Genomic DNA, 11,597 nt, shown 5'->3' with positions numbered 1-11,597 from the left:
TTTTTTTTTTTTTTTTTTTTTTTTTGCTGTTACTTTTTTGTCATTTGTTGTTTTGTTTTTTTCAAGGCAGGATTTCTGTGTAGACCAGGCTGGCTTTGAACTCACAGAGATCTGCCTGCTTCTACCTCTCGTGGCATGAGTTTCTAACTATTCCTCTATACAATGGCAGTCTCCCACATCCTATGGGGGAGTGGGAGACTTCTTCCTCTCTGAAACCGGTAATGAGATCATGACCACCAAACTTAAGATCTGCTGCACCACATACTGCAGGTTACCTAGAGGTGTGCGACTCAGGGAGGGTGACTCACAGTACTGCTTGCATGCTGCTGAGGTGATAAGATCCGAGTCTCACCAGTTGTGGTTGCACACACCTCTAATCCCAGCGCTGGGAGATGGAGGAGACTCAGTTGGAGGGCAGCTTGGTGTACCTAGTGAGTTCCCGTCTTTAACAACAACAAAATCTGTTCACCTTTATGTCCTCTGGTTTCTTTGAAGGGCCTTTTCCATTTGGTGGGATACCAGCCTCTCCATTAGTTTTCTCTCACTACTTCATTGTTATCTAGAGCTCCTGTGTGTGAAAGAACAGAGCAGACAATGGCCCCTTTTCCTGAAGATAACTTGGAAATTTTTATTCCTCTTTCTCCATGGTGGGGGGAAGGTAGCCCTCCTAGCAAAAGGGCATCACTCAGTTGATCGGGTCCTGTGATGCATTTTACTTAGAAAAGGAATCCAGCTGATCAAATCTTCAGAGACAGCTAGTGTCCTATGGCTGTTGTTGGGGGTCTCTTGTGATGTGGCCTGTCAGCCTGCCGTCTATTTCTGTAGCGAGCCTGAGTGAGTCCATCAAAGGTTGAACATAGTTGAGTTGGCCTTGCCTAGTCTGAGGCTTGAGGCCTTGGATGGTACGGAGATGTGAGCTCCAAGCCCTGGGGGAAGAGGTGACTACTTTGCTCACTTAGTGGCCTCTCAAAGTTCCTTCTAGCTGACAGTAGTGTGGAAGAATCTGCCTGTGGCCCTGGTCTGAAACCTTCACAGGCCAGTGTCCCACCCATAGTCTACCTGTTTCTCCCCATCGCCTGTGCCCTAGAACACTCGTACTAGGAACTTGCAGTACAATATGAAAACAGCAGACTGGAAAGCTTTGACACACAGGATGGAATCCAGAACCTCACACATGTCATGCTCATATTGTTGAATCACATACCAGGCCCTATGTTTAAACTCATGTTTAAAACTAAATGGGGGGGGGGGAGGCGGTGGAGAGATGACTCAGCAGTTGAAAGTGCTTGTTCTTGCAGAGGACCCAAGTTCGATTCCCAGCACCAGCACGGCAGCTCACAACTCTCCATAACTCCAGTTATGCCCTTTTCTGACCTCTGAAGGCAGCAGGCACCCACAATGTGCTTACACATACACATAAGCAAAATACTCAGGCACTTGAAATAAATCTAAAAACACCCTAAAGCAAAGCAGGCTTGGATTGGTTAGTTTCTTACATGCCTAGTCCCAACACAGTATATAAATTTACTAATTTGTTTGAATTTTGATTTTTTACACAGACTCACCAATGAAATAATTCTAAATGCCCTTCCAGTCCTCCTGCTCAGGCCATGGGTGCTGCAAAGCTTGTGCTGCTGACCCACAGGAACCTCCAGTTGATGAAGATGCTTTAAAAAGGAATTCTAAAATCTGATGGGATGTCAGGATAGCTCAGCGGGTACCTAAGCAAGTTTGATCCCTAAAATAAGGTGAAGGATCAGCACCAACTACAAGTTGTCCTCTGACCTCCACATGGGTGCTGTAACACACACACAGTGATGTTAAAAAATCCAGTGTTCTGTTCATTGTACCTTTACAGTGCCCTTGGACCCCTGTGGGAGGAAGAACAGGTTAGCTACCTGCTCTCTTTGGCTGTCCTCCCTGTTCAAAGTAAAGAACTTGATACTGCGTCTGCTCCAGGAGTTATTTCCCTTTATACAGCTCAAGAGCATCTCTAGGGTGTCTTCTCAGAATCTAAAGCTGCTGCCTGACAAGCCACCTAGGCTCTCAAAAGAGACCAGAGCCTGTAAAGATGAGTGCCGTGGTGAGCAGGCCTTTGGCTTGGCCTTTCTCTGGATGCCATTTTTCCACTTTGGAGTGCCTGCCTGCACACTGCAGTGTCCCTGTCTGCCCGATGCAAACACTGTAGTAATCACAGACTTCTAAAGTTGGAAGGGCTTGGGGAGTGATGAGAGATGTTTGCAATTCCATCAAAGCAGCGCCTTTATTTCTGTAGACTGGACTGAAGATGCAGGAGAGATGGCTCAGCAGTTAAGAGCACTGACTGCTCTTCCAGAGGACCAACGTTCAATTCCCAGCACCCACATGGCAGTTTACAACTGTCTATAACTGCAGTTCCCGGGAACCTGACACCCATAGCAAAACAAAAAAAATGCATATTTAAAAAAAAAAAAAGATTGAAGTGAAGTGACCAGTTCTCCCTGGGGTTTGGTTTTGCTGGTCCCATTCCCACTGTGTTATCGCACCATGGGTAGTGTTTATGACTAGTTGCATTAATCGTGCTCAAAAGCTTGTTAGCAAATCTCCCATTTGTTAATGATGTTTCACAATAATGGTTTCTGATCCCCAGTCTAACTTGCAGATAAGGATCTTAGGTAAGCATTGATTGTACATTGATTGAAGGGATTCTCGCCAGCTCTAGCAGGCCTCACCCCCCCCCCCCATTCCCTCTCCCTTTGCTGTAAACCCTTAAATTACATTCCTAAAGCTAGTCACCAAGGTCTATTCCCTTATTTGGTCACTTCTTCCTGAGGCTGACTACCAAAGTCTAGCTATCAAGGTATTAAATAAGTCTAGCTATCAAAAGCTCCCTTTGGCGGTCCTAAGACACCCAATCAAAATTAAATACCTCATTCTAATGCAGGGTTTGCCTTTGTGCCTTTATAAACTAGCCATTTGCCTATGTGCCATCTGTCTCCTCTCTATCCAGAGGCAGTCCTTTGTCTCCTAGGAGAAATACCCCTGGCCCTCTCTCTTGTTCCCTTCTCCCTTGTCTTCTTTCTTATTCCTGCTTCTGTCCCTCTGGAGCAAATAAGTCATGATGCTGTGCACTGGGTCTTGTGCAGATTCTAGTCTCTTCGTTGGTGGCATAATATCAGTCATTTTGGGGACCCTCAAACTCACTGGTTGCCTTGAGATCAGTTAGAATCCTTAAGTCTTGGGTATGTGTGACAAATGATTTATATTTTTTTCAGTCTCCAAACTGTGTCTCTCAGAAACTTACAATGAGGGATATTCTAAGCTAACATTGAATTTGTTAGCTTAAAATTTAAAGAGAAGGCTGATGTAGCATGCCTGATTCCCACATCCAACACATAGGTGCTGAAGCAGGAGCATCACAGGTTGTAGGCCTGCCTGGGCTGGAGAGATGGCTCAGCATTTAAAAGCACTGACTGCTCTTCCAGGGAACCCAGGTTCAATCCTCAGTACCCACATGGCAGCTCACAACTATCTTTAACTCCAGGATCCAACACCCTCACAAAACATACATATAGGTAAACCACCAATAAAATAAAATTTTAAAAAAAAATCTACCAAAATCCAGTGAGTTTAGACCGCAGGCTGTGAGTACCAACGTCCTGGTCCTACTACCTGTGAGATGTGTTTGACTAAGTTTCTTAATTTCTCTGGGACTCAGTTTCCTCTTTTGTAAACAAAATAGCCTTAACCTTTGACAGGGTCAAAGGCATAAGTTGTGTGTCTTAAATCACTGCCTCACCTGCACCAAGCACATGATTGTGATGACTTCCCAGACACAATGCAAGCCAATACAAAGCCAGCCAGCAGTTACACTGTTTTCGGGATCCCAGGGTGGCCCTGAGTCTTTCTCAACGAGAGCTTTTAAGCACACACACACACACACACAAAAAAAAAAAACATGTTCTGGCTTGACAGTTAATAAAAACAGCCAGAAACAGAATTATAAAAGCCAAAATGCAAGATTAGTACATTTAGAGACTTTCCCAGAACTATGGACTTTGATGCATTAGGTCATTGTTTTCATTTTTGGCTGGTGGTGCTGCCTGCTTTTGGAGTTTTACAGTCCATATGGTACTTCTATCATGAACTCAGTTATGTTAAGATCTGGGACCCTGTCACGATTGCTACAATGATGATACAGTCCCTTTGGGGGTGGGGTTCACAAATCTCATGCCAAAGAATCTTTAGATCATTCAAGGAATTGATGTTTTGATCTCTATATTGTCTCTACATAGCCCTGGCTGTCCTGTAAGTCATGTAGATGAGGCTGCCTTCATGTTCACAGAGGTCCTTCTGCCTCTGCGTCCCAAGTGCTTGGCTCATGAGGAGTTCCAGTGGAGGCGGGCACACAATATTTTGTCCTAGTTAGTTTTCTAAGCACTTCACATGTTGGAGTGATTCAGGCTCTAAGGAACACACAGCCTCAACCGAGACAGTGAACTCCTGCAGTCCCCGTTAACCCAAGGCTGAGGAAGGAGGATCATTTCATCCCTCAAGTTGAAGATCAGCCTGGGTAATAGTCTCAATGAAACAGTCTCAAAGGAAAAGACAGCTTCCATATCCTTTAAAGTCAACTTGCCTTGTCACCATTGGCCCATGAGTCTGGCATCCAGGTGGGCTTAGCCTAGAAAGGATCCAAGAGCATTGAACTGTGGGAACATCTTCAGATATCATTAGATATCTGAGCATGGCTTGCTAAAAAGCAGAAGCAAAACTGGACCACATGGATAGAATGGCTGCTCAGGTATAGAAACTGTTTTGAAAGCTGGGCAGTGGTGGCTCACGCCTTTAATTCCAGCACTGAGGCAGGTGGATCTCTGTGAGTTCGAGGCCAGACTGGTCTACAAGAGCTAGTTCCAGGACAGGTTCTAGAACTACAGCAAAACCCTGTCTCAAGAAACAAACAGGGGGCTGGAGAGATGGCTCAGTGGTTAAGAGCATTGCCTGCTCTTCCAAAGGTCCTGAGTTCAATTCCTGGCAACCACATGGTGCTCACAACCATCTGTAATGAGGTCTGGTGCCCTCTTCTGGCTTGCAGACATACGCACAGACAGAATATTGTATAAATAATAAATAAATATTTAAAAGAAAAAAGAGAAACAGCCGGGCAGTGGTGGCACATACCTTTTAATCCCAGCACTTGGGAGGCAGAGGCAGGCAGATCTCTATGAATAGTTTGAGGCCAGCCTTGTCTACAGAGCAAGTTCCAGAACAGGGTCCAAAGCTACAAAGAAACTTTGTCTCAGAAAACAAAACAAGCAGAAACACATACCTGTAATCCCAGCACTTGGAAGAGAGAGGTAGGAGGATTAGAAGCTCAGTCATCTTCAACTAGATAGTAGGTTTGAGTCCAGCCTGGGCTACTTGAGACCCTGTCTCAAAAGACACTGGGTATGAATGGTGCAAACCTAAATTAAATCCTAGCACTCAGGAGGCAAGATCTCTGAGTTTGAGGCCGGCCTGGTCTACATAGCCAGTTACAGGCCAACCAGGTCTACAATGTGAGACCCTGTCTCAATGAATAGATAGATAGATAAATAAATAAACAAGCGAACAATACAGACATACGCAAAATAAAGATGTGTATTTTGGTGTTCTTCATTGTGGCCATGTTAATTAGTCATGCTCACTTCTTTATCAAAGGAGACTTCGACTCCTGTGGTTCAACCCAGTCGAATACATCTTCTTTAGATGCTGATAATACTTTTCTTTATCTTTCCCTTTCTCTCGCTCTCTCTCTTCCTCTCTCTGTTTCCTCCTTTTCTTCCTGTCAATGGATTTTTCAGTGCAGAAGATTGTGTACAGCTTAAATTCCTTGTAATTAAGCAACTTTTATTAGGGGAGGGAGAGAAAAAATTATAAAGAAGTTTAGCAAGGTGGTAAGCGTATGTTACTCTGGAATCTTGGAAACTTGGAGGCATAGGAGTTGGTTACAGGCTGGCTGGGGGCCTAGTACCCAGGAACAGTGATGTCCTTTGCAGACCATCGTGGGAACAGGGTCACCTTGTCACGTTCCCATGTCATCCTCCCACTGTGGTCACCTGCTTTCCCTTACACAGGCATAACTTGCCATCCTCCCTGGAGCTTTTTCAGGATTTTTCTCACTCGGTTCTATCATAGAGTTTCTTCCTTTCTGCTTGTTCAAATCTGTAAACACTTCTCTTGACCCCCATGTGATCCCCATCTTAGTCTGCCTCCTCGCAGCCTCCATAGTTGTGTGTCTGCACCACATGATGTGACAGCTGGTCCTGTCTCCGCCAGGGCCACTTGTCTCAGTTGTTTTCCCAGTCCCAGTCTGCTGCCAGCCTCCTCCTCACCATCCCTACCAGCGGTACAGGACATGGCCCTCTGCCCCATGATTCTTAAATCTGCACTTACTCGGTCACCTGTGATGTCAAAGTCATGGAAAAGCTCCCGGAGTTCCTGCTTTTTAAGATTGAAGAGAAATCTGTACATTTCAAAATCGGTTCCATCTATTTTCAACTCTCCTTTCAAGTCAAGCAAGTCAAAAACCGGCCGGGAATGGCGGTACATGAACTGATCTTCCAGATGGCTCTATTTGGAGAGAAATGTGTAAGAGTATTGGTGCTACCCTGTATGGTGTTACACTAAGATTTATATAGCTGGGGAGTGAAGAGACAACTCAAAGTTTAAGAGCATTGACTGCTCTTCCAGAGGTCCTGAGTTCAATTCCTAGCAACCACATGGTGGCTCACAACCATCTATAATTAGATCCAGTGCCCTCTTCTGGCCTGCAGCATACATGTAGGTAGAACATTATATACATAATAATGGTTTTTTTTGGTTTTTCGAGACAGGGTTTCTCTGTAGCTTTGGTGCCTGTCCCGGAACTAGCTCTTGTAGACCAGGCTAGCCTCGAACTCCCAGAGATCCACCTGCCTCTGCCTCCCGAGTGCTGGGATTAAAGGCGTGCGCCACCACCGCCCGGCTACATAATAATGTTTTTAAAAAAGATTTATAAGCCAGGTGGTGGTGGCACATGCCTTTAATCTCAGCACTCAGGAGGCAGAGGCAGGTAGATCTCCATGAGTTCCAGGCCAGCCTGGTCTACAAGAGCTAGTGCCAGGACAGGCTCCAAAGCTACACAAAGAAACCCTGTCAAAAAAAAAAAAAAATTTTACATAGTTACCAGCCATTCCCTAGAGAGCTTAAAGCAAAAAGCAAACACCAAACTTGGGAAAGGACTGTGAAGATGGACAAGGCCCTAAGGAGTCCCCATGTTCAAGGGAAACTTCTGTGGTGTCAGTTCTGCTTCACGAACAACCCTGGCTGCCACCGTGTGCTGATGCTCTCGGGAAGCTTTGACCTTGGTGTCCACTCACACAAGTTCTGTTTCCTCAGCAGAAGCTAGCAAATGCATGACTGGTGTTTGATGGCGAGGGTGTGGCCCAGAGAACAATGCCCCCCCCTCCTTCCCTTTCTTTTAGCCTCCACAGAAAAGTCTCTGAACCCAGGGATCAGGGCAGGAATGAGTGAGGTACTTGGGATGGAGGACAGGCAGGCCAAGAAAGGTGGGCATGTGGGCAGGGCAACGTGGGAGGACTGGAGATGAGTGAAGCTCCAGAGAGAGGCTGGGGTGGTGCTAGAATGCCTAGGTTGATTCGGGAACCAAAACTGAAGTTCACATTTCTTTTCCACCCATCCGTTTGTAGTGACGGAAAAGTGGCCTCTCTCACGCCAGTGTCGACTCCATCACGCCCCGCCCCCACCCCTGGCACTCACCTGATGCGACAGCACAATGCAAACCAGCACGTAGAACTGGTCAAAACCAATCTCTCCCATAGCCGTCCAGTCCAGCATGTCGAATATCATCTTGATATGTGTGATTTTCATGTTAGTCACGTGGTGGAGGAAATGAAAGAATAGCACATCTGGGGGAAGAGAGGACCAGATGGGTTGTTCTAGAACAGTCCCAAAATGCTAAACCAAGAGCCACATAAAAAAAAAAAATGCAGAAGTGCCAGAAGCTTACAGTGCTGGAAGGAGAATGACAAGATTTTGTTTCTGGCTTCACACGGAACCTTCCACAATTCCACAAGGGTTTTATTGCCCTTGCTGTGGAGAAGCAGATGCCAAGTCACGAAAGCTGCATGACCATGTGTCATCCATGCCCAGACAATGTGGCTCCTGACCCCAGTTACGGACGATTTTGCACACATCCCCCAGTGACCGGCAAGCTGCTGATGCTCTTTGTTTGAGGAAGGACAGCTTCATTTTTGCTATGTTAAAGATGTTGGGCTGGGGAGATGGCTCAGAGGTTAAGAGCACTGGCTGCTCTTCCAGAGGTCCTGAGTTCAAGTCCCAGCAACCACATGGTGGCTCACAACCAACTGTAATGAGATCTGGTGCCCTCTTCTGGCCTGCAGGCAAATATGCAAGCAGAACACTGTGTACATAATAAGTAAATAAAATCTTTAAAAAAAAAAAGCATGTTAACATGTGGGTGGGAGAGATGGCTGTCAGTAAAGACATTTTTCATGTAAGCCTGGAGACCTGAGTTTGATCTCCAGAACCTATATAAAAGTATAAGGAGAGAATGAACTCCCCAGAGTTGCCCTTTGCCTTTCCCATGCACACATGTGTGCACACACACACACACACACACACACACATCATGCACATACAGATACCCACATAAAATATTTTTTCAAAGATCCCGATGTTCTCCTCAGCCTTTCCCATGATTCCTTTCATCAGAACGGTTGGTTTAAAAATCATCCCTCTCCTATGAGAGTCCCTAGAGTTTCCATGCTTACTCAGAGCAAAGGCTTTCTGACTGTGGAGGGAGGGAGCCTTCCCCGTGTGGAGCACTTCCTGAATGCCACACCTCAGCAAACCCTGAAACCCCGACAGGAAGGTGGTAGCCCACCCCCACGGCCATGGCCAGCACATTAGCTCCTTAGTATTCTCGTCAAACTGCAGCTCCTGTTCCAGGGAATGTGGCCTAGGACAGACTCCACGTTGCTCCCAGCTCTGGGGTGATATGGCTGCTGCTGGTCTGTGGTCACTTTTGGGTGGCAGGGTTGGGGCTCATATGTGGGCCAGCCTGATGGCAGCTGTGCACTTATTACTATGAAGCCACATCTATTGTGCATTCGTTAACCCATATTCAAGCACAAACATCCAGGGAAAGTACTGTAACTTAAAGAACAGGAAGGTTCTTGTCAGCCCACTTACCAGACATTACAGCCAGAGTAAGGCGGGAGCAGCACAGTGATGGCTTGTGGCCCGGGAATGTAAATCAAATTAGCCCTTTTCTCTTTCCAGTTGAAACATAGCCAATTGGTACCATGAATGGCAGACACAGGAGCACACACCTGCACCCACATTTATTTCTGTTTTTTTCTTTTATAATGTGTCTGCAGTGGCATTTCTGTTATTTCGGTTGTTCCAGAAGCAAAATTGAAATTTTACATGACAATTGAGCACAACAGTAGTGGTGCAAACCTTTAATCCCAGAACTTGGGAGTCAGAGACAGGCAGATCTCTGAATGTGAGGCCAGCCTGGTCTACCAATCCAGTTCCAGGACAGCCAGGGATACAGAGAAACCCTGTCTCAAAAAAAAAAAAAATAAGATAACAAAATAAAGGAAAGGAGAGAGGGGGAAGAGAGAGAGAGAGAGAGAGAGAGAGAGAGAGAGAGAGAAGAAAGGGGAGGGAGAAAAAAGAATGAAAGGAAGAAAAAGATCTAGCTATGGGATTTTCAAGTGTGATCTTATGTGTGGTTTCCCCTCCATTGTTCATTTGTTTGTTTGGTTGCTTTTGTTTTGCTGTTGATAAGGGATCTTACTGATGGCTGGCCTGGAATTCTATGTAGAAGACCACGTTGGACTCAGATTTGCAGCCATCCTGCCCAGCTTCCCCTTTGCCTCTAGATTACCAAAACTATCTCCAGATTTGGGTGAGGCAGCTCATGCCAGTAATCTTGGCACTCATGAGACTGAGGCAGAAGGATTGCTGCCAGTGCAAGCCCAGCGTTTTCTACTGAGTCAGACTCTGTCTCAAAACACAAATGGGCTGGAAAGATGACTCAGAAGTTAAGGGTTAAGAGTTAAGGCTGCTCTTTCAGAGGATCCAAGTTCAATTCCCAGCACCCACATGGTGGCTCACAATTGTTATAACTTCAGTTCCAGAGGGTCTGTTGTTATTTTTTGGTTTCCATGGGTGCCAGGCATACATGCAGCCAAACATACACATAAAATATTGTTTTAATTATTTTTATTTTATGTGCATTGGTGTTTTGCCTGCATGTATATCTGTGTGAGGATGTCAGATCTTGAAATTACAGACAGGTCTGAACTGTCATGTGGGTGCTGGGAATTGAACTCAGGTCTTCTGGAAGAACAGTCAATACTCTTAACCACTAAGCTATCTGTCCAAGCCCAACACATAAAATTTTTGAAATGTTTTAAAGAAAAAAACTGGGGCTGGAGAGATGGCTCAGTGGTTAAGAGCACTGGTTGCTCTACCAGAGGTCCTGAGTTCAATTCCCAGCAACCATATGGTGGATCACAACCATCTGCAATGGGATCTGGTGCCCTCTTCTGGCCTGCAGGCATACATGGAGGCAGAACACTATATATATAGTAAATAAATAAAATCTTTAAAAAAGAAAAAAACTATCTCTGGGCTCTACTGAGTATATAAAACACTTGGTTGGGCTGGAGAGATGGTTCAGAGGTTAAGAGCACTGGCTGCTCTTCCAGAGGTACTGAGTTCAATTCCCAGCAAACACATGACGGCTCACAACCATCTGTAATGAGATCCGATGCCCTCTTCTGGTGTGCTGGCAAACACGCAGACAGATTATTGTATACATAATAAATAAATAAATCTTTAAAAAAAAAAAGGCAAAAACCCTTCATCAATGTTATTTGGAGTCCCAGCAGGAAGCAGCCAGGAGCACAATGAGCCTATGGTCACAATGCCAACTTTGGCCTGTTGACCACTTGGCGGACCCTTCTGTGTGCTCCACCAGATGTGAACACGCCGAGCAACACCCTGTACCCACACAGTGATGACAGAGTGTCCTGCACGACATTGTAACTATGGAATCAATGCTGTCTGCAACAAGATGACTCTGGTCGGTCACTCACGTCCCCGGGGCTTACAGTTGTTCTTCCAGTAAGCAAACCGTCAGGCTGTACTGCCCCCCCCTCAGGTCACCGTCCCTACCCTTGATGATCAGAGAGCAGGCTCGGACCTCCTGGGTACTGTGTCGCTGGGGGATTATTTGGTTGCTAGAGAGATGAGACTCTGTCCCACAAATGTCCCAGGGAGACAGTGTGGCTTAGCTTTCTGAGGGACAGCTTGGTGCCCTACAGCTGTCTTATCTGGGCCAGGGAGGACTGGTATCGCATTTCATGCCAATCTGCACGCACAGAGGAAAGCGCGGCATGACGCTGTAGAAAAGGAGGGTCTGCAGGTCGCTGTTTGCTTTCATTCTTTCCAGTGCCGGACCCTGAGTCCAGGCTAAACATGTCTACTGCTGAGCTGTTCATTTTTGTTGTTGTTGGTTTTTTTTTTTTTTTTTTTTT

At 45.8% G+C, this 11,597-nt stretch overlaps 1 protein-coding gene across 1 annotated transcript in view; it reads right to left on the bottom strand.

The window, feature by feature from the left end:
• Window positions 1-5,304: 5,304 nt before the first annotated feature.
• Efcab9 (EF-hand calcium binding domain 9) overlaps window positions 5,305-11,597 on the bottom strand; it is a 7,504-nt gene continuing 1,211 nt past the window's right edge. Inside the window, exons 2-4 of the mRNA XM_050137379.1 lie at window positions 7,783-7,931; window positions 6,418-6,594; window positions 5,305-5,868 (exon numbers count right to left, since the gene is read on the bottom strand). Of these exons, the coding sequence (XP_049993336.1) occupies window positions 5,677-5,868; window positions 6,418-6,594; window positions 7,783-7,931 (518 nt within the window). The 3' untranslated portion in view covers window positions 5,305-5,676. The remainder of the gene's footprint in view (window positions 5,869-6,417; window positions 6,595-7,782; window positions 7,932-11,597) is intronic.

This window comes from Alexandromys fortis, unplaced genomic scaffold, assembly GCF_014885135.2.
Source record: "Alexandromys fortis isolate MF-2015 unplaced genomic scaffold, M_Fortis_MF-2015_v1.1 scaffold_29, whole genome shotgun sequence".
In the NCBI taxonomy this organism is placed as follows: domain Eukaryota; kingdom Metazoa; phylum Chordata; class Mammalia; order Rodentia; family Cricetidae; genus Alexandromys; species Alexandromys fortis.
This window is presented reverse-complemented; position numbering and strand designations above follow the sequence as displayed.